The 23,395-nt window shown below is 36.4% G+C and overlaps 1 protein-coding gene across 1 annotated transcript in view; it reads left to right on the forward strand.

The window, feature by feature from the left end:
• The window catches only part of ADGRV1 (adhesion G protein-coupled receptor V1), a 542,990-nt gene that overhangs the window by 99,213 nt on the left and 420,382 nt on the right, over window positions 1-23,395 (forward strand). The window contains exons 28-36 of the mRNA XM_065873671.1: window positions 1,708-2,317; window positions 5,656-5,871; window positions 7,318-7,533; window positions 8,241-8,485; window positions 9,744-9,925; window positions 10,747-11,558; window positions 13,834-14,043; window positions 22,086-22,216; window positions 23,282-23,381. Coding sequence (XP_065729743.1) covers window positions 1,708-2,317; window positions 5,656-5,871; window positions 7,318-7,533; window positions 8,241-8,485; window positions 9,744-9,925; window positions 10,747-11,558; window positions 13,834-14,043; window positions 22,086-22,216; window positions 23,282-23,381 — 2,722 coding nt within the window. The remainder of the gene's footprint in view (window positions 1-1,707; window positions 2,318-5,655; window positions 5,872-7,317; window positions 7,534-8,240; window positions 8,486-9,743; window positions 9,926-10,746; window positions 11,559-13,833; window positions 14,044-22,085; window positions 22,217-23,281; window positions 23,382-23,395) is intronic.

Consider the following 23,395-nt stretch of genomic DNA (forward strand, 5'->3'; position numbering starts at 1 on the left):
GGACTCCCTTCCAATCCCACCATCATATACACATCACCTTCTTTGGATGAATACCGGCCTTTGGTGTGGTTGGTGATGGTTCATTTCACTTGCCCCACGATCTCTTCTGTTCCACATTATTGTACAATATCCACTTTTCATCGTCCATCACAATTTGTTTTAAAAGCGGGACATTTTCATTACGTTTCAGTAGAGAATTGCATGCGAAAATGCAGAAGGTTTTTTTTCCCTTGACTTATGCGGAACCCAAACATCAAAGCGATTAACATAACCAAGCTGCTGCAGATGATTTTCAGTGCTTGATTTGGACATTTTGAGTATGTCGGCTATCTCCTGTGTGGTATAACGTTGGTTGTTCTCAAGTAATGTCTTTATTTGATTGCTGTCAATTTTAACTGGTCTACCCAACCGTGGAGCATCGTCCAGCGAGAAATCTCCAACATGAAACTTCACAAACCACTTTTGACATGTTCAATCAGTCACAGCACCTTCTCCATACACTGCACAAATCTTTTTTTGCATTTCAGTTGCGTTTTTACCTATCTTGAGATAATACAGCTATATGCCAAAAATGTTGCTTTTTTCTTCCATCTTCAATATTAAAATGGCTACACAAAAATTCACGAATTTTGTTGTTTTTTTTTTTTTAATGCACGCTGATATGATAACCGTTACAATACAATCTAACAAAATTGTTTCTAATGAAGTTAAGGACAACTAAGCACTACTAGAGCCATCTTACGGAAAAAAAAACAAATGGACTCTTTGGCCAACCCAATACTAAAGAAAGAAAAAAAAAAGGATTAAGGGAAAGCATCAAGTTTTATAAATTCCTGTCTCTAACTTTATTTTGAGCCAGCATTCGTATTTTAAGTATAAATAAAAATTACTTTTAGTTGGGACTTATCTTGAAGTGATTTTTTTAGGCTTTTCATTCTTTTTAATATACTGTTGACAAAATATTTCTTGCTTCTTAAATGTGTTTTATATAACCTTGGGTTATGTACTTTTTTGGTGAATTTTTTGTTTTGTTTTTGCGGTACGCGGGCTTCTCACTGTTGTGGCCTCTCCCGTTGCGGAGCACAGGCTCCGGACGCGCAGGCTCAGCGGCCATGGCTCATGGGCCCAGCCGCTCCACGGCATGTGGGATCTTCCTGGACCGGGGCACGAACCCATATCCCCTGCATCGGCAGGCGGACTCTCAACCACTGTGCCACCAGGGAAGCCCAAATTTTTGTTTTTTATATTATATTGAACATACAATTAAATATAATTTGTTTTTAAAAATGAGTTTTATGGTTTTCAGAAAAATTATCAGTCATCTATTCCTTACAGTAAAGTATATACCTTCTTTGAAGGAAATGTAAACATTTTCATGAATATACATAAATATAATACACTGTTAATTACATTTGCTTTATTACTAATGTATGTTATAGTTGCAGAAGTGATACAGCTATAGTTTAGTTAGAAGCTAAAAATGTTCAGTCTGTCATTTCATGCCACAGTCACTTTTTAAGTGGGACTCCCTGAGGGTCTTCAAATATGGGTAGTACATTGCTTTCAAGAATTTTATATTCTTGAGAACAGCTTATATATAAAATAAAATAAAAAATTAATATCCCATTATCATTCTATATTTACAGACCTCTAAGTCAATAGTTTTAATTCCTCTTTTAATACCTTTTAATATTAAATATTTTAAAGATTATGAGAAGTCATGGGACTCTGTCTCGAGTGACTTTGCTTTGGAGCATAGACTCTGATCCTGATGGCGATCTGGCCTTCACCTCTGGCAACGTCACATTTGAGATTGGACAGAAGAGCGCCAACATCACAGTGGAAATATTGCCTGATGAAGATCCAGAATTGGATAAGGCATTCTCTGTGTGTATCCTCACTGTCTCCAGTGGCTCTTTGGGAGTTCATACTAATGCCACATTAATAGTTTTGGCTAGTGATGATCCTTATGGGGTCTTCATCTTTTCTGAGAAAAATAGACCTATTGAAGTGGAGGAAGCTACCCAGAACATCACTTTGTCAATAATAAGGTTAAAAGGCCTCCTGGGAAGAGTCAAAGTCACATACGCAACGCTGGATGATATGGAAAAACTGCCTTATTTTCCACCTAATTTAGCCAGAGCAACTCAAGGAAAAGACTATATTCCAGCTTCTGGATTCGCTCTTTTCAGAGCCAATCAGAGCGAGGCAACAATAACTATTTCAATTTTGGATGATGATGAACCAGAAAGGTCGGAGTCTTTGTTTATTGAACTGCTCAACTCTACTTTAATAGAGAAAGTACAGGATCGCCCAAGTAAGTAACCATTAGTGTGTTGTTATTATTATTAGAGGTAAGAATCCTGAAACAGTAAATTAAGAATTTGGTATAGTAGAAAATTCTATAAAAATAATAAGTTCTAACTTTGAAAGCATCTTCTTACAAAAGTTTATCGATAAGGCAAATGGAAGTGGGACACTTCAAAACATGAAATCATGTTTTAAAAGCCTATTATATTCCCAGACTAAATTTTTAGAAGTGTCTGTGTAATCCAGTGTAACTGATCTCTAGTACTATTGTACTTGATATTGTAGCTTCCAAAACATTCTGGAATCAATCTGGGGATTCCAAGGACAGTCCTGGTAGCAAGATCCTGAGTCTCTTTTGTCTTGATCCACTCTGGAAGATTCCTTAACCAACAGAGTCTCTTTGTATTAGTGAGGAGCATGAGTGAGGATTTGGCGACTGCATGAGGGAAGTTGGGGGACAGGGCTATGTAGTAGTAAGAAATCCTGGAAATTTTGTGGGTCACCCTGAGAGCTGAGAAGAAGGCAGTGGTTGGGATAAGAATGAGGAATGCAGAGTGACCCGTGTTGGGCAGAGGATCTGGTGCGCGGCTTCTGTTGGAACATAGCAGCTCTACCCCTGGGGTTGTGGCTCAGTAGCTTTGTAGAGAGAGGGGGGCTACTAGTTGAGAGCAGGGCCTGAGCTTGGGGAGCTAAAGGTCGTTATTGCACTATAGCTTGTTCATTAGTCACATCTCTCTGCGAAGATGTATAACTTTAGAAAGGGGCTTTGAAATAAAGGGAAGAATCTAGATTTCCTGGAACAAGACAACAAGGAAAGGAAGAATGGTGATATTAATTTAATATCAGTTTTAGGATAATATTTGTAAATATATGTAAATGTAATACAATAAATAAATATTATGTATCGAACAATATAATAAAACCTTCCTAAGGAAATTGGAATTAAATAGTCCAAAGAGTACAATTTAAGATCTACATGTTGACTGTGTTCTGCCATATAGATTAAGGTTTCTTACAAGTAAACTTCTTCACCTTACTGATATACTGTATAGTGAGCACCATTCTTGTCCACAGTGTAATTGTAGTCCAGGGTTATAGAAGGAAATTTACTTTCTAGGACAACCGCTAGCATTAAATTTTCAGGTTACAGTCAAGGTTAAAATTCTTACACAATAACCCATCCCTTTTTTTCTTAGCAAGATTTAGCATCAGTTATAATAGCAAATACATTGAAATAAAACCCAATAATTAGTCTTACTAAGTAAGAATTATAAAATAAAGCCCTGTTTTCAAGGAACTCACAGTTTATTGAGTGAGCTGGAAATAAAACCGGGAGGGAGGATCACGTATAGCAGTGAGTAGGAGCGATGGTTGCTGGTGCAGATAACTTAGGTTCAAGTGTATAGTAATAAATTGTTGCCCATAAACTTTTAAAGCCCCAGTTTCCTAATCTATAATACAGAATTATTATAGGGCTTAAATATCATAATATATGTGAAAATGAATACAGTGTCTGGCACGTGGTAAGCATTCAATAAATGTGAACGATTATTATTAATAAAATGGTATATGCAAAATATTAATGTGCTGTGGAATGGGAGAAACAGTCAACATGTATTTATGCTTGATATGTTCCTGGAACCATGCAGCATACTTGGGGCGATTCAGAATAGGCATAAGCTATGATGTGAAATAATTAAAGAACAATTAAGTGCATTAGAAAGAAAACAGTAAATGTCATTAAAAATGAAAAAAAAGAACAATTAAGTGCAAATCTATGTGATATTGTTTCAATTTTCATAGCAAAATCAGTGTAGGACCTGATAGGGTCTCTGTACTCTGCTCTGAGTGTAATCATCAACCTTCAGGAGAGCCGTGTGAGAAGACTGGTGATGAACAGGCGCAGGGCAGGATGAACAGTCATGGATAATTGAAGGTTTGATGAGGAATTGCATATAGGGAGCAAGAGATTAGACAAACCCTTACATGATGCCTCTTAATTGTGTCCAGCAGGTACTAGTCTAATGTCCTCAACATCCTTGTGCCCTTGATTCCTCATCTGTAAAATGTGGTCAGTGCTACCCACCACATAGAGATGGTGTGGGAATTAAATTCCTAGATGCAAGAAAAGTGCTTAGAACAATGCCTTTTGAATAGAGCATACTCAGAAAATGTCATCTGCTTCTACAACTGTGTTACTGCCATTTTTTTTCCAATGTAGTTAAATTTAATTGTTATATTGATTTATAGTTTTGTGTTTTTAACTATATAATTTAGTGCAGTCTGGGCCTGTATCATTGAAATTAAATTGTGTCATTACTTGTTTAGACAAGGGTGCTAGTTGGAATTGAATCTAGAAAGTAAGTCAGGGAGTTTGTGGAGGGTCCTACATGCCTTCAAAATAAGTTTTGCTCTCTCTAAAATCAGTGGCAAGTAAGAAGAGAGTCTTAAAAGTAGGCTTAAAAGCATAGCCTTAAAGTATAGCCTTGAAAGCCTGAGTGAGCACACTCTATTATAGCAGTGTTGGGGTAGCATGACTCCGCTTTCTGGATGAGGTAGTTGCATGACTATTAACTGAGATGGGGCAAGGGGAACAGGTTTGTGAGGAAGGACAGTGAAGCAGGGAGAGAGGCAGTAATTGAATTAGAGTGTGATGATTTTCAGCTCCTCTTTGAGGGCAAGTAACTAGATTACTTACCTACTCAATTTTGTAACTGTAGTGCCTTTAAAAAAATTTGTGGCATGCTGGTAACTAATTAAAAGAGCATAATTCTGTAGGTTTCATCATTTTCTGTTATATTTTGCAAAGTGATGATTAAATATACTCTATTCATTTTTTTGCCTTTTTACAAGTTTCCAATAGTTATTAAAATAATTCTTGTAGGGTAACTATTCCTTTGCTATAATAAAAATCTCCCTAGAAGTTATAGGAGAGTAGGGACTTTCCATTTAGTTTATTTTTGTATCCCCAACATCTAGATCAGTGCTGGTACATAGTAAACGATAAATATGTTTTCGCTAAAAATAGTAGAAAACACAAAATGATTATCCCATTTGGCTGATGGATCTTGCCGAGGCTTTTTTTTAATTTAATTTTTTATTGAAGTATAGGTGATTTACAATGTTGTGTTAATTGTACAACAAAGTGACTCGGTTATACATATATATACATTCTTTTTCATCTTCTTTTCCATTATGGTTTGTCACAGGATATTTAATACAGTTCCCTGTGTTATACAGTAAGACCTTGTTGTTTATCCATTCTGTATATTGGCTGAGGCTTCTTGATGACTTTTTGGCCAGTTCTTAGAATTTTGATATATTAGCTTTTCTTCTGTCTTTCAGTTCCAAACTCTCCACGCCTTGGGCCTAAGGTAGAAACTATTGCTCATCTAATTATCATTGCCAATGATGATGCGTTTGGAATTCTTCAGCTCTCAGCCCCAATCGTTCGAGTTGCAGAAAATCATGTTGGACCCATTATCAATGTGACTAGAACAGGAGGAGCATTTGCAGATGTTTCTGTGAAGTTTAAAGCTGTGCCAATAACTGCAATAGCCGGTGAGAAAAGACATCTAAGGAGCAGTGAAGTGTTTTGGAGGGAAATTGTATCCTTGATTAACAAAGCCCCTTAAAGATGTAGTTAAAAAAATCAACTAGAAAGCAATAATACCCTTGAATGTTTTTAAGGCACAGACCTAGAGTTTTTATTATATATTTATCACATTGATTTTGTAGAATTTGTGAAAACTGTTGGCAAATTGTATATGAATTTAAAAGCTTTGATGACCCAAATATGCACAAACCAATGAAAAGTAAACCAAGGAAAGCATTGTTAGGCTTTCTCTGTGTGTACTTTTAAGGTTTTTGGAAGGGATTCATGTGTAAATAATACTGAAGAATACAGGATAAAATGTGCATCCATATGATTGCAGTGCTTGGCAACAGTCTTGTCTCTCAACTCATCTTGCTTATTTATTTATTTATGAAGAACATGGTAGAGGCAATGATTAGCATTAACTATTTTATGTATAAGCAAAAGGATTTCATTGTCCAGTGCAAATATTAGGAGACAGCCTTCTTTGGTAGTGCAGTTACAGCATCTAGAGGGAGATTTGCCTAAGAGCTATTCAATCAGAACCTTTCTAGTGTGCACTCAAAGGACATGAGTGTGAATGGATGGGATAACATGATTGATTTTTTGAAATAAATCATCTGGATGTGATACTTGCTTGAAAAGACAATGAACCAGGCTCACCTAGTCCTTAAATGACATGTGTGTAAGGGGTGGGGTGAGGAGGGTAGCTCAGAGGAGTGCCTGTCTGTAGGGGGCCTTACACATTGACAGATGGTGAGGGTTGATCACTGTTTTAGAAAATTAGCACCCACATTCCATAGGAAGCCTCTCTTTTCCTCATTCACTTTTTGACCAGAGACAAAGCCACCCCGAGTGGTATGCAGTAGCAGCTTTTAATCCAACTTTGTAGAAAATTTCATAGTTTCCAACCATAAGATTGATGACGCTGACATGCCCGTCTCTGTGCAGCACTGTAATTTATCTCCCCAGTGAGATCAGAATTCCAGTTTTGTTCTTTGTTTTAAGGTACCATACACATTTTCTTTTACTGTTGTAGATAAGGGGCCATCTTGCGGTAATGAATGACTCTCTATGTTCATGTGCATATCCATATCCATATCTATATGTCGGTGTCTATATCTGTATCATCTATATGTGTATATGGCAAATAGAACACATTATGTATACATCGTTCTAAAAATGAACGTGAACAACCCAGATGTCTTTTTCGTTATTTTGTTGTATCAAACTCATTTTTTTCTTGCAAGAGAGGTAAGTCTTGTTTAGAATAAATGTAGTCACTATCCTCGAAAAAGTCTTTCAAAGTATGTCCATGGAATGTGATATGTCATAGTATTTCCCTAGAGTATGGGATGTTTATTATCATATACTGGAATAAGTCTTAGCATTTTTCTTTTTTGTCTTTATAGGTGAAGATTATAGTATAGCTTCATCGGATGTAGTCTTGCTAGAAGGGGAAACAAGTAAAGCCGTGCCAATATATATCATTAATGACATCTACCCTGAGCTGGAAGAATCTTTTCTTGTGCAACTGCTGAATGAAACAACAGGAGGAGCCAAACTAGGGGCATTAACAGAGGCGATCATTATTATTGAGGCCTCTGATGACCCCTATGGATTATTTGGTAATGAGACTAGTTTGTGTCTCTCTTTTACTTGTCTGTATAGATTCATACCTTTCTTTATTTTTAGAGACTCAGAATTGATTTGATCTTGTTCTGTTTTAACCTGCTATTGCTGATATATAGGACACCTATGTGTGTTCACTAGCAGTGGTTAGTAAACCTAGCAGTGGTTAGAAATCAACCTCTCAGAATAAATCTGGAAATCATACACTTTTAGGCTTTTAGGTCAGATCTGGTTCCTAGATGTGTTTTGTGAAGTTTAGACGATCCTTTAAAAAACTAATTTAATTCACAGAAATTTGTACAAAAATCTGAATTTCTGGCCTATTTTTATAGTAGAAAAATATGGTGACCTCAAGCCCCTTTCCTTCATAGTATCAGTCTTAGGAGAGAAATCGCAACTGCCAGGCTTGTCCCATGCAGTTAGCCCCTGAACTCACTAGACCTACTTCACTTATGACTGGTATATTCCTGACCTCTGTGGACATCTGAGTTTATGCTTTCTGCTTCTCTCATAATGAAAATAATTTGGAAAATTTGGCAGGCCTGACCAATTTGTATCACAGCATGTTTCTCTGATTTTGTAGGGTTTCGCTTCTTAGATTGCTTAGGGGAAAAAAAGAATCAACTGTAGGATGGCAATTGGTTTGTTCTACATTGACTTAGTTTCACTTTGTATTTTAAATTATCTCTGCTTTGCCCTTTAGGTTTTCAGATTACTAAACTTATTGTAGAGGAACCTGAGTTTAACTCAGTGAAGGTAAACCTGCCAATAATTCGAAATTCTGGGACACTCGGCAATGTTACTGTTCAGTGGGTTGCCACCATTAATGGACAGCTTGCTACTGGCGACCTGCGAGTTGTCTCAGGTAATGTGACCTTTGCCCCTGGGGAAACCATTCAAACCTTGTTGTTAGAGGTCCTGGCTGACGACGTTCCGGAGATTGAAGAGGTGAGAGGAATGGCTACTCTAGAATGACACTGTAAAACATATCTTGTCTTATAGTGACTAGAACAGATGGCTGTTATTGTGACATTTATAGAGGTGTCTGATAAATTATTTCTGCAAGAATGTTCAAAATATGGTAGTGTGAAAGTGATCCTTAGAGATAACAAAAAACAAGAATGTTCTAGAAATAGGTCTCATACACATACTAGTTTACTAGTATAAGATTTTTTTGGTACAGTTATGTAATATTTTTCTACGTTTTGGTTAAATGATTAAACATGTATAGTCTGCCATAAGTTTTGCTGTATTGTTTCATATAAACTCTTAATTTGTTTGTATTCAGACTTCTTTTGACTTGAGTGTGAGCCAGTCAGTCTTAATTATGTGTAGATTTTGATTTTTCACTCATTCGTTTATTCTTTAGGATTTACTATGTGACAAATACCATGCTAGATTTATCTGCCTGATATTTATTTTTCATCATGAAGAGGCAAGGTGACAAATATATAGTCTCAGTGGGGAAATTGATTCATCACTAACATATATTGGCTGAAGATAATTTTATTTTATTAAATTCAAGTATTAAAAGCTGGAGCTCATAAAATTACATTTAATAGCATTTATTCTTTAATAGTGTCAAATTTTTGTAGAAGGGAAATCCATAAAATTTCTTTTCGGATGCTAATTGTGTCATTACTCACTTCTTAAATATTAGATATTAGTTAATACATATACAACATTTCTCTTTCCTTTTCTCTGAATTTAGGTATGAAAACCTAAAAACTTATCATAAATTTCTCTAAATTTATGATATGTTTTTAGTTTTACGTTTTATCAGAGAATTTTCATTTATGAGAATGTGGGAAATAAAGCATAATAAATGAACTGTTCATAAAACACATATGCAGTATCCTCCCTAAGTAAAAAAAGGTATAGGGGTTAAGAGTATATTATTGAAGTGGTAAACATAAACAGGCCTCTTAAAATTGATTCACAAGATTGTATAACAGAATATTAAGGAACTTAAACAGCCTGTATTTCTTCTGTGCCATCATGCTCTATTGTTAAAAGTTGGTGATGGATTGTTCTGTTACGTGTTGGGATTGTAAATGTAATGGAGGAGTTTCTTTGAGTCCATTATATTTTACTCCATTTTGTTCTTGTACTTGTATGGATAGTTTTGATTTTTTTTTTCCTGCATCATTTTTATTCTAATTTCAGAACCGGGATTCTGTTAAGGAAGTTTTCACTGTATTTTTAGGTTATCCAAGTGCAACTAACTGATGCCTCTGGTGGTGGTACTATTGGGTTAGATCGAGTGGCAAATATTACTATTCCTGCCAATGATAATCCTTATGGTACAGTAGCCTTTGTTCAGTCGGTTTATCGTGTTCAAGAGCCTCTGGAGAGAAGTTCCTGTGCTAACATAACTGTCAGGAGAAGGTATATGAGATGTGGCTGCTTGTATCCGGTGGGGGAGGGGGGCAGTGATGGAACTTGTGGGGTGGTGGGCAAGGATCTCTTACACAGTCAAATAAAGTTTGGTAGTTTTTGTAGAATGTAAATTATTTTATAGGTTATAATTTGTTAATTGAATTATGCCTATTAACATAAAGAGCTCATTGTGTCTATCATACCTTTTATTAGTGAAATGGATTATACATCATTGGGCTTTGCAGCCCCAGACACTTATTGCTTTAATTGGTGATGTGTTTGAATTAGAACTTGAATACAACTGGCTTCTAAATTAAAGAACATTCAGATGCCATATGAAGTGGTTGACTTTCAGGTTCCGTTTTATCTGGATTTCTCTTGTGAGACAGCATCCAGTTCACTGAGCTCCTTCAGAAATAGAAAATAGCTGGTCTTGCTTGTGACCTTGTGGCAAGTAGTTACATTTCCTTAAAATGTACTCAATGTTGGTATCATTGTTACTTTGTTTCAGTGAAAGCTAGTAATGATGATTCATTTTCTGAGTCTTTGAAAATTCTGAAATGGATATGATTTGCATATGGTACAAGATATTTTCATAGCTTGGTTAAAAATAAGTAGTATTTGATTGAAAATGAGCCAGATTTCCTTACATGAGAAAACATAATGCAAAAGACAAATGTTATTAAGAAACATGGTTGTGTTTGCGCTAGTACTTTATCCACTTAAAAAAAAAAAGTGAAAACCACAATCAGCATTCTCTTCTCTATTATGTAATCCACAGATGGCTTTGAGTGCTTAACCTGTCTTTTAATTGTCACTCCACATTTTAGCGGAGGGCACTTTGGTCGGCTGTTGTTGTTCTACAGTACTTCCGATATTGATGTAGTGGCTCTTGCAGTTGAGGAGGGTCAAGACTTACTGTCCTACTATGAATCGCCAATTCAAGGGGTGCCTGACCCACTTTGGAGAACTTGGGTGAATGTCTCTGCAATGGGGGAACCCCAGTACACCTGTGCCACTTTGTGCCTCAAAGAACACGCATGCTCAGCGTTTTCCTTTCTCGGTGCTTCTGAAGGCCCCCAGTGTTTTTGGATGACATCGTGGATCAGCCCAACCATTAACAACTCAGACTTCTGGACCTACAAGAAAAACATGACCAGGGTAGCGTCTCTTTTTAGCGGTCAGGCTGTGGCTGGTAGTGACTACGAGCCTGTGACAAGGCAATGGGCCATAATGCTGGAAGGTGATGAATTTGCAAATCTCACAGTTTCTATTCTTCCCGACGATTTCCCAGAGATGGATGAGAGTTTCCTAATTTCTCTCCTTGAAGTTCATCTTATGAACATCACAGCCAGTCTTAAAAACCAACCAACCATAGGACAGCCAAATACTTCTACAGTTGTCATAGCATTAAATGGTGATGCCTTTGGAGTGTTTGTGATCTACGGTATTAGTCCCAATACCTCAGAAGATGGCTTATATGTTGAAGTTCAGGAGCGGCCCCAAACCACAGTGGAGATGATGATCCACAGGACAGGGGGCAGCTTAGGTCAGGTGACAGTCCAATGGCGTGTTGTTGGTGGAACAGCTACTGAAGGTTTAGATTTTATAGGTGCTGGAGACATTCTGACTTTTGCTGAAGGTGAGTTACGGTTCTAAATGGATTTCAGTTCCCCCTGGTAAAGTCGTTATAGTCAGTTTTTATGAGAAGGTTCATATGAATTTTTACTGTATACATTCTTGCTAATGTGTAAAAGTGAATGATGGTTTTGAAATAATAGTAGTTGGCTTGTTAATGGTTGACATGACATATGTAGGCCCATGGCATAGGGCCCTACATGTGTATCTTTTTTAGTTTATTAAAAAGATTTTCAGGGAATGTGAGAATTTTATCCCTTTTATGTGTGGTAGCAGAGCCTTTAAGGAAGTGTAGAGGCAGCTCTAAAGCAACTTTTAATTTTGTAAGGGAAGTTACAAGAATGAGCCGGGTAGCTACAACCAAATGTGGGTAAGAAGTATTGGTAGCTAGGAAAATGGGTACTAACTGGGAAGCTTTTTCATATGCACTAGACAAATCAGGATAAACCTCCAAAGAAAATAATTTGTAAGTATAAATAGCATAAACTTTGGTGACTTGATTCATATTAAATTAAGACTAGTGGTAGATCAACTTATAATACTGTTCTTAGACTTGGATGGGACCACTATTTTAAATTTTCATGAACAATGAAATTGCAGAGAACTTGGACAATAATTAGAATTAGGGTCAGATTCACTGATTCTTTTCCAGGGTTGGTTGAATCATTTATATTTGAAAATTTCAGAAGTTCATATATTTAAAATAGTTTTCTTTGGGTAGAAGAACGATATCTTTACTGAGATCATTATTTAAATCCTGATTTAGTAAATTATAAATTCCATATGATTTTTTAACATAGTGTTTTTCTGATTGAAAAGTAATATTTATTCATGAAAACTTCAGGTTATACAACAAAATGAAGGAAGTAAATGTTACTCACAATTCCATATCTTAGAGCATTCATTCATTGCATCTTTTATCATTTAATTTTAATGCATATACTTTTTTGGAAACAGTAGTCAGGGGTCATGATACATATAGATTATATACTTTTTGAATCATCTAATAAGCATTATATTTTAGAGTAAATTTTTAAAATAGTATAAAACTTCTCAAGAATGATTGTTTCCTAGTAAATGGTTTTGGGAACGATGGAATAATGATATGCTTGATGTATGGGTTTGTGTGTGTGCACAGGTTAGTAACTGGTAACATTTCTCCCTATTTCAAAGGAAATATTGAACTTTGAGGAGGGACTGGAGATGAAAATTTAAAGTTAGATTTTTTTAATGGCTTTGGTAACAATAAAGAAGCAATCATATAAAGTAGTGGCATTATACAAATTAGTATTACCTTGAATTGTAACTTTAGAATCACACGAAATGGACTATATTTTATAGTTAACCTAGATTCTCAGATAACATACACTCTCTTGAGGCAGTCTTGACACTGAATTGATAAAATATAACAGGGTCGTGAGAGAGAGAACATGCATTCACATCCATTTTCTCCTTTCTCCTGCCTGTTCTCACCCTTTCAACATCTTTCCAGAAAGTGGCAAAGAATTAGATGGGGAACACTGTAGGTGAACAGCAGAAGCAGTGTTGGGTTTGGGGGTTTTCAGTGATGCCCTATCTACTAGTGGGGTCCTAGACCAAATTGCAAAGTAGATTGCTTGGCCCTTATTGCTGTTATGTGTCCCTTTGAATTCCTTTTCTGCCTCCTTCCCTTATTGCCCGAATCCTGGAGACTAGTATTTGACGTTGTCATCTCATCTGGCTCCCCAAAGACTTATCCCGTTTATGTGGGTTCTCTTGCTGAGAATTTACCATCCTTTTCAGTTTCCCATTTTGACCACTATTCCCTAAGTGTTCCTGGTCTTTCAGGGAAGTTTTGGCTTTGATTACCTGAAAATCATTCATGGTAATGCCAAAATGAGAATGTGACCCCACTTTCTAGAGGGATCTGTTTCTAAACAGTAGATGCTTCAGAACCTCTTCCCCTAGCTAGGTCATGGTTCTAGGCTAAAGACCAGCAAGTAAAACCATGATTCCTTGAAATAGTTCTACCCTTTAACTTTGCATAATTCAAAATGTGCTTTTCCACAATCTGCCCATATTAATGAAAATTTTACAGTGTTTTATAGGTGAAAGGGTATACATACTTACATACAACATTTGCTTATAGTGGCACTAATATTACTCATGGTATTGAACTGTTATAATTCACTCATGTATTTTTACTTAACTTTTTTCTTTGAAAGAAGTTATCTTGGACCTTTGTGAATTCTCTACTGATGATTTTCTTACTTAGGTTTTATTCCATTAATTCTTTATAGGTGAAACCAAAAAGATAGCCATTTTAACCATTTTGGATGACTCTGAGCCAGAGGATGATGAAAGCATCATAGTTAGCTTGGTGTACACCGAAGGCGGAAGTAGAATTTTGCCCAGTTCCGACACCGTCAGAGTGAACATTTTGGCCAATGACAATGTGGCGGGAGTTGTTAGCTTTCAGACTGCTTCCAGATCTGTCATAGGTCATGAAGGTGGGTTCCTTTCTTTGTTGAGCACATTCATTCTCTTTTCCATGGATGTCATTTTTTGTCTAGTTTTTTAAAGTTTCCCATTTTAAAAATTCTTTCATTATTTTGTACAGCTGGGTATGTTAATGTACACGGAGCTTATTTGGGAGAGGGCTGTATAGTGAACTGTTTAACTAGATTTAGGAGCCTCGCAGATTGGTATTGTGTTCTAGCTTGCCATTCCCCACTAGTGTGATTTTAATGAAATTGGTCAAACCTAGGATGCTCAGCTTTCTCATCTGTTAAATGAAGGGACATACTACTTCCTTCGTAGGTTTCTGCGTGAGGATTAAGTGGATAAATGTAGGGTGCTTAGCATAGTTCTGGGCACATAGTGTATATGTGCTCAGTGGTAGCTGTTGATGTTAAATGGTGAAATATTGGCTCTCTGTTCAAAAAAAAAATAGCAGTTTCTGATCAGTGAATATTTTAGCTTGGATTTCCTATGTTTGTATATTTTATGAACAAAGTGCCAAACTAGAAAAAAATTATACAATGTCCTCTTTTCCCGTAAAAAAACAGTAATTTCCTTGAATCTTAATATTTTACATCATTTATAGGGTTTACATTTATAGGCTACTTTTTGTTTAAACCATTATAGCAGTGTTTTTGTCTTTGAATAAGTCTGTTTGAGATAAAACTGGTATTTATAGTCTGTTTCACTATAATTTGTGTTTAAAATTAAAAAATAATTGTACCTAAAAGAGTTAAGAAATGAAAAGGATATAGATCGTGCATTTGGACTTCGACTTTATGGATGAGAAGACTGAGACAGAGAGATTAAGTGACTGGACACAATCATATAGCTAGTTAGTGACTGTGCCGGAAACTGAATGCATTTTACTGTGCATTACCTTTTACCTTACTGTACTCCCAACTTGCAAGTTTATTTAACTTAATGCAAATATCTGAGCCATTTTCCAATACTCTTTCCTTTTATTAACGGTTTAAAATCTCATGTTGTCATAACAATTGTGAGTAAAAGTGACTAACACATTGCTATAAGTCAATCTAAAGACAGATCATCAACTCCCGAAAAAATTATTTGTAGTATAATACAAGTAAAAAGTCACTGGAAGAGAAGTTAATCTCAATAATAATGACAACAACAATAACACTTATTGAGTGTTTTCTGCATGCCAGACATTTTACATCCATCATTTCACTTAATTTTAACAGGGCTATGAAGTGGGTTTGACGATATACACCAGTTTTTCCCACAAGGAAACTGAATGTTAGAGAGATTACCCAGCACATAGTTATTCATGGTGGGGCTTAAACCTAGTGTTGTCTGAATCCAGAGCTTATGCTATAGGGCACCTTGTGAGAAGAAACTCGTTTTGCTTGAACTTACATCTACTACAGAACCTGACAATGCAGGAACGTCGGGTAAATATTTCAGGATTTGAGTTGGAAGAATAATGAATTTGAGTAACAGTGTCCATGTGAGAGGAGGAAACTTGGTGAGAGAATCTGACTCTGTCTTAAGCTAGGGGTGGAAATTGGATTTTTAGAGATAATCGTTGAAATCAGGAAAATTAAAGATCTAAAATTAAGATCTTAGTGGACAGAGGGAGAAAGCAAGTTGTCAAGGTTGGAGCTATGTGGGACACCAGGGTAAGGTGCTGGGACAGGCAAAAGGCAAAGGGTAAAGGGGAAAGAAGGCTCTGCCAGAGAGGTGGGAAAAGACCAAAATAAGAATGTGTTTTCATTAGTTATCAGAAGAAAGTAACCAGCGTGTCGTACTACATGGGCAACAAGTGAGATTAGATTCCCATATGGGCTAGAGGGAACAGTAGTAACTGCAGAGGAATTGTCAAGGAAAACTTGGCATGGAAAGCAAATAACTAAGGATAACAAAAGACAGGACTGTAGAAGCCTTGGGGGCAGTGCTCCTCAAAGCACAGTCCTCAAGCTGACATCTGCACACGAAGTGTTTGCTTTTTGTTTGTGACAAGATAAGTTTGAAAATTGAAAGGATCTTTCTAGAGACTTTTAAACGATTTCATTTTGCTGTGATATCCAAAAGTGATATCTAGGGGCTTACATTTTGTATGTGTGTTCTTTTTGCCATTTAACTTATCTAGTCATTTATTTTATTGTGTTTTACAAAAATGTCAGTTTCTGATAGATCAAGGAAAACAAAACAAAACAAAAAACAGACAAAAACCCCTTGTCTGGGACTTCCCTGGTGGTCCAATGGTTAAGAATCCACCTGCCAATGCAGGGGACACAGGTTCGACCCCTGGTCTGGGAAGATCCACATGCTGCGGGGCAGCTAAGCCCGTGCGCTCTAGAGCCCGTACACTGCAACTACTGAGCTCACGTGCTACAACTACAGAAGCCCATGGGCCTAGAGCCCGTGCACCGCAACAAAGAGTAGTCCTCGCTCACTGCAGCTAGAGAAAGCCCGTGTGCAGCAACAAACACCCAGTGCAGCCAAAAAAAAAAAAAAAAAAGGTGCTCAAAGCAGAATAAAGCCAACCCAGAATTCTATACTAGTGAAAACATTTGTCAAGAATGAAAGTGAAATAAAGATATTTTCAGATAAAAGAAAACTAAAAAACATTACTAAAACAAAACCAAATCCCATCCTTCACTGCATTAGGGGTGAGAAGCACTGCCTTAGGTGATATTCTGTTTGTTGGCTCTGTGAGCAAGGAAGGGAGAAAAATTGGCGAAACCAGATTAAAGCGTAGAGTATTTTGGACTTGCTTTGTTTTGTTGAAGAAATATAGAGAAGAAGACAATGTAGAAGAAGAGAATAAAAGTGTTAGTGGCATGGGGGTGGGTATAAATAAATTCAGGGACCAGAAAGGATTAGATTTAAGGGAGGACACAGAGCTGGACTAGGTATGTGATTTTCAGCAATATGATGGGATTTTTTTTTTTTAAGAATACAAAAGTATTTGGATGTCCAGGATCACTTGAAGGGCATTTTAACCGTAAAGGAGCTAGCGTCATTACATGCGTCCTATGGAAGTCTGGGTGGTGACAGTGGTGGTGGGTTGGAGGCTCTGAAGAAACCCAGGCTCTTGTGCTGAGCACCAAGTCATCTTGGGGAAACTGCAGGGTCTTGGCACCTGTGTTCTCTTTCACCTGAACGAACTTAACACCTGAAAACCAGATTGTGGTCTCTTTAGTCTCCAACAGCTAAATATCTGCAGGGGATGCAAAGAGAAAAAATTATTAGTCATTAAAACACGTGGTCCAAACGTGTTATTGGTTTATCATATCAAAAGCATATCCTATCTGCTTCATCATATCAATCTATGAGCATGAGTTTGGTACAGGAAATAGAACAATGAATTGTTTTCAGTAATCAGTACTCCCTAGAATTTTTACATTTTCTAAATAAAAATTGGTAGGAATTTCTATTTTTTTTTTAATTTACTTTTCTTTCCCTTTTCTCCTAAACCTTTTCCTAGAGTCTAAATTAATTTTCTTTTTTCAAAAACATTATGTCTAACCTCAAGAATTCAGTATTTTGCGCATGTATTCTTTGTATTACTGCAAACTTTCATAGAGAAATGTATATCAAGCAGATGTTTACAAAAATGAAAACTTCATGGTGATTCTTCAAAGATAACTGCTAAAGAAATGGGGTAAAAAAATCATGCCATGTAGACTGTTGACAGTGTTAACATTGCTTTTGACTTAGTGTTGGAGTTTCATTTACGTGATTAGATTTAAAATGTGGACAATGCTGAATTTCTGGCTCTAGAATACATTTTCATTTCATGGGGAGGAATTGCCTTAGTGTTTAACAGTGTATTGAATTCTGTAGAATCCTATTTCTACATTTTTGTCCTAAAGCAATTGGACAGATGCCCAGTGGTAAATATTACTTTCTTTCAAATGTAATGGGCAGACTTTAGAAATATAGGACAATAGATTTTTACTGTGGTTGCAAAGTATGTATAAATGTGCTCTTTATAAATCTGTGTTAAACGTTTCACTTCACACATCTCTGCAGCATTATAATCATTATGTCACGTTCAATGGATTTAAAATTTCTCCTTTTCTCAGAGACAGCATGTATTTTTTCTAGGTAAAGATTTGAACAAGAGATGTGATTCTTTAAAAATATATATCGAACTGCTATATTAGAAACACTCAACTTTTTTTCTTATTGACAGTTTGTGTTTCATATTATCCCTGTAATTGTTTTAAGTCATTTTCTATTAATTGTAGAGCACAGTTTGGATGGTTCCTGTATACCACGTATACATGAATCTATTAAAATATATTTCCTGTATTTTAGTTTTCCATTATTTTTATACACATTGTAGTTGACGTTTATCTTTGTAAAAACAATCCTGATTTGTTTTAGGAAGAAATACATGAGATACTCTGGGTTATTAAAATTAATTTTATATTCATATTTCTTATTTGTGTTAGGCTAGGTCTAGAACCCATATGATCTTCCTTTTTTGGGGTCTTTTATGGCCACGCCACGTGGCATGTAGGATCTTAGTTCTCAGACTAGGGATCGAACCCATGCTCCCTGCAGTGGAAGTGTGAAGTCTTAACCACTGGACTGCCAGGGAAATCCTTTTTTTTTTTGGTCTTAGATCTTCTGCTTAAAGTTAAAATGTATCACCGATTTTTTGGTGGACTCTAGATTTCATATCAAGATGATCTTACAGGAATTAGTCAGACTCTTTAGTGGGGGAGGGCCCTCTCTAGGTCTTCATTCTGGGCAAAAACTAGAAGGCAGTGTGGTAAAATATTGGCTATCTGAAAATTTTACCTTCCTTCTTTAGGACCTATCTTCTGTTCTTCCCTCGTATTTAGAAGACTGAGCACTTGTTTCTAATTTTTTCCTTTTCCTATGTTCTTTGACTTCTCCTCTAGGTAGAAGGTAGCTTTCTGGTAATTCTTCCTAGAAGGCTTTTTTAAAAAAAATAAATACATTTATTTTTTTATTTATCTTTGGCTGTGTTGGGTCTTCGTTGCTGAGTGCGGGTTTTCTCTAGTTGTGGTGAGCGGGGGCTACTCTTTGTTATGGTGTGTGGGTTTCTCACTGCGGTGGCTTCTCTCGTTGCAGAGCACGGGCTCTAGGCGCGTGGGCTTCAGTAGTTGTGGCTCGCGGGCTCTAGAGCGCAGGCTCAGTAGTTGTGGCACACGGGCTTAGTTGCTCTGTGGCATGTGGGATCTTCCTGGACTAGGGGTCGAACCCTTGTCCCCTGCATTGGCAGGCGGATTCTTAACCACTGCACCACCAGGGAAGTCCCTAGAAGGCATTTTAAATGGACCTGATTCTTGGCAGTCTGCCTTAAAGAGGCAGTTAATACCTCTATTTTGATTCTTAGGAAAACCTTCACACTATTTATGCTGTTGACGTGATTTTTAATAGGCTCATGAAATTATGTGTTTAAGGAATACTTGGTTTACCTTTTATTTGTGTGTGTGTTGTGCTTCAAATTGTGTTTCTTGTAATATTTTCTTGCAAGTTAAATTCTTGCATGGTAACATTAAATTTTCAAAGGTGATATTAAGTGGTATTAGACTGAGCATTTTAAAATTTATTTATTTATTTATTTATGGCTGCGTTGGGTCTTCGTTTCTGTGCGAGGGCTTTCTCTAATTGTGGCAAGCAGGGGCCACTTTTTTTTTTTTGGCGGTACGCGGGCCTCTCACTGTTGTGGCCTCTCCCGTTGCGGAGCATAGGCTCCGGACGTGCAGGCTCAGCGGCCATGGTTCACAGGCCTAGTTGCTCCGCAGCATGTGGGATCTTCCCGGACCGGGGCACGAACCTGTGTCTCCTGCATCGGCAGGCGGACTCTCAACCACTGCGCCACCAGGGAAGCCTGGGGGGCCACTCTTCATCACGGTGTGGGGGCCTCTCACTATCGCAGTCTCTCTTGTTGCGGAGCGCAGGCTCCAGATGCGCAGGCTCAGTAGTTGTGGCTCACGGGCCCAGTTGCTCTGCGGCATGTGGGATCCTCCCAGACCAGGGCTCGAACCCGTGTCCCCTTCATTGGCAGGCAGACTCTCAACCACTGTGCCACCAGGGAAGCCCTAGACTGAGCGTTTTTACATGTAAGAAGTTTGTAGGAGGATTTTACTTTTTTCTCTCCTTAGCATTTCATTTTTAGTTTTGCCTTTAATGGTGTATTTATTCCCAAATCTCTATGTACCATCTTACAACCATAATTTTTTTATTATGATATTTACAGGTTCCCCTTCAATATGGATTTTCATTGACCTACATTTTTTTTTGCCACTTGTATTCCCACTGCATTTTTAGCACTTGTTCAAACTTCTATAATTTTCATTTTGAAGTATTACTGGGTTTTGTGATTTAAAAAAAATTGAAAACCATGAGTCTATACCTTTTTGTTTGGGTCATCAGACAACACTGTAGGTGAAAGAGCTTAATAACTCCAAGGTTCTCTCTCTGCCATTCAGTAGTAAACCCTTGAGAAATTCTGCCTGGTATACAATAGAGAGACTCCAGCGTTTCATTGTAGTGCCTGCATTTTATTCATATGAGTTATATAAGTATAAAAATTTTAAATGGCATGGCAATTATGGCTGATTGTACCCATTCTTTCAGTTATATCCTATCGTTGGACACTCTTATTTCTAATAACAGTTCTTTTATGTTTCAATAAAAACATCCAAGTCATAGTCTGCTATTGTGATAGCAATTAAAAATTTTTTTTTGTATTGAAATATTTTAAAATGTGTACATTAAACATTGAACTGTTTTAGGAAATTTTATTTAGAAGTCTGTTTTTGCTTTCTTATATTTTCTGCTGTCCCAAAATAATTTATGTAATAAATGTATTAAAGTTATGTATGCTTAAATTTAGTATGAAAATTTTATTTTGTTTTTTAGTAATTGAAATAAGATAATCTCTAAATTAATGAATTTATGATATTTTAAGAAACCTTTCTATTAGAAATAATTATTCAATTTTATTATTTTAAAAAACTGTGGTAGTTAAAACATATTTGGAAAGGGTGTTTATATTTTACTGTGTTATTGCTACTCTCCTCATTTAAAAGTGTCAGAAGTGTGTATTCATTTGGATAACTAAGTAAAAGTGGTATTTTTAATGAACATGCATGGATTTCAACTATATGTCTATGCTATAAGGATGTGTTCTTTAAAGCCTTTTAAACATGAATTCATTTATCTTTTAACAATTATTAGTTTTTAGTAATATAATTCATTAATATACCTTAACTTCTGTTCATCATCATAAAATTTTTGAATTCAGCATATTTTCAGCAAGACACATGGCCATCACCAGTACTCCCTAGGAGCTTACTTTTCAATTCCAGCAATTTAGAAGAAATGACTTTTATGATTTTCTTCAATTTTACAAAATATTACATGAGGATAAAAGCCAGGAATGGAAAGTATCTAAAATGCCTCATTTATCCAGGAAGGATAGCTGTAACTTTGGTGAAGTTACAGAGGTTGATATACAGATTTGACACCTTTCCTTTGTATTTCTTTCTATAAAACAAAATCATTGATGGTATATGTAAGTTACAATTTCAAGAAATGTGATTTTCAGGTATTTGCAAGCATTTTTATGCATGCATTGTGTAAAATCACATTGCATACCAGTGTAAGGAATTTTTGTCCTTTTGGGAAGTGAAGGAAGAATTTACTTGTGTTATTACTAGTTTTGACCATGAGGACTTAATTATTTTCTTTAATTTACAGAACATTTATGTTCTGGTGCATGTTTTGGAGTGTATAAAAGTTTGTGTTTTCCATTTTAGCATGTGCTTTTGTAACTCTTACATGTTAAACTTCCTGAAGTTCTACTAAATGGAAGTATTTAGAAGTGGGATAAACAATAATGTGTTGATAAACAATAAGCATGTATAAAGCTTCTAGAAAATTGCAAACAAAACAGCTTTGTAATATTCTTAGAAAAGGTACTGTAGTAGTTGCATGTTTGGGATTTGGGTTTTGTTGACTTCAAATGTTAAGCTCATTTTACATTAAACATTCATCAATCTGTACATTTCACCTGCAGGAGAAATTTTACTATTCCATGTGATGAGAACACCCCCTGGTCGAGGAAATGTTACTGTTAACTGGAAAATTATTGGGCAAAACCTAGAACTCAATTTTGCTAACTTTACCGGGCAACTCTTCTTTCCTGAGGTAATACCACCGAGAAAAGCTTTACTGCAATATCTGGAGGTAACTTGTGTTTTGTGAGGAAAATGGGAAAACTCTGATTATGTAATACAAAGATTAATAGAGATCCAAGAGGGAGCTGCTTCCTTAGAAACCTAAAGGAAGAACATTACTCAAAGAATTTCTAAGACTTAAGGAGGGGGTTTGTATTTCCATATGTACTAGGTAGATCTCCTTTAAAGAAACAGAAAAAGTTGACTTTGTATTTGAGGCAAGCCCTCTTGTTGCGTTCTTGCCCTCCCACTGTTGGTGTCAACTGTGTCATTAAGAAGATGATTACTGCTTGTCCCTCTTCTCTTACCCCTCACTGTCTTGGAACTTTCAATGCACTTGGAACTTAAATGTTTCACTGCTATGAAACAGCACATATAGCCTGAGAAACAAATGTCTTTTTATCTTCTGTTCACACAGTATTTTTGAGGTTACATTTAAAAGCTCTTGCTGACAGTTTGAAAGAAGATGATTGGTGGAAAATAACTATAAGAAAGCAGTTCTTGGGTAGAAAGTTAGCACTACTTTATTGTTTCTCTTCGTCTTCTCTTCTCCACGCTCACTTGATATGAATTCTTGTTTGGTAAATTGTTTCATTCTTTTTCTCTTCATTTTCACTCCCTCAATATTAAGCCTAACCCCTATAACCTTCTGCCTTGAGGACTACATTTGACTTCTAATAACTGGTTTCCCTACAACACTGGTCTTTTTTTCCATACTCCAGTTTTTCCCATTAACCACATAGAAATCTCTCCAACTTACTGCTTTGTCTGGAATTTTCAATAGGGCTACATTGCTCACTAGATAAGATCTATATTCATGAGCTCAGCACTCAAATCTTCCACAGTTGTTCCCTATCTACTTTAAGCCTGTTTTCTTATGAGTCAGTGGTTTTTTATTTAATTTATTTTTTAAGCCACAGAACACTTTGTTTAAGTGAAAATATAGTTGGATGCACAATTTATAAGGCCAGTAAAAGCAGGAGATAGTTTGTGCTCAGTGACAGTAGAGGGATGAATTTCTTTCTGTTTGACATAGGGGTCATTGAATAAAACAATATCTGTGCATCTGTTGGATGACAATATTCCTGAGGAGAAAGAAGTATACCAGGTCATTCTGTATGATGTCAGGACACAAGGTAATGCAGAATTT

This window comes from Phocoena phocoena, chromosome 3 (assembly GCF_963924675.1).
Source record: "Phocoena phocoena chromosome 3, mPhoPho1.1, whole genome shotgun sequence".
Lineage (NCBI taxonomy): Eukaryota > Metazoa > Chordata > Mammalia > Artiodactyla > Phocoenidae > Phocoena > Phocoena phocoena.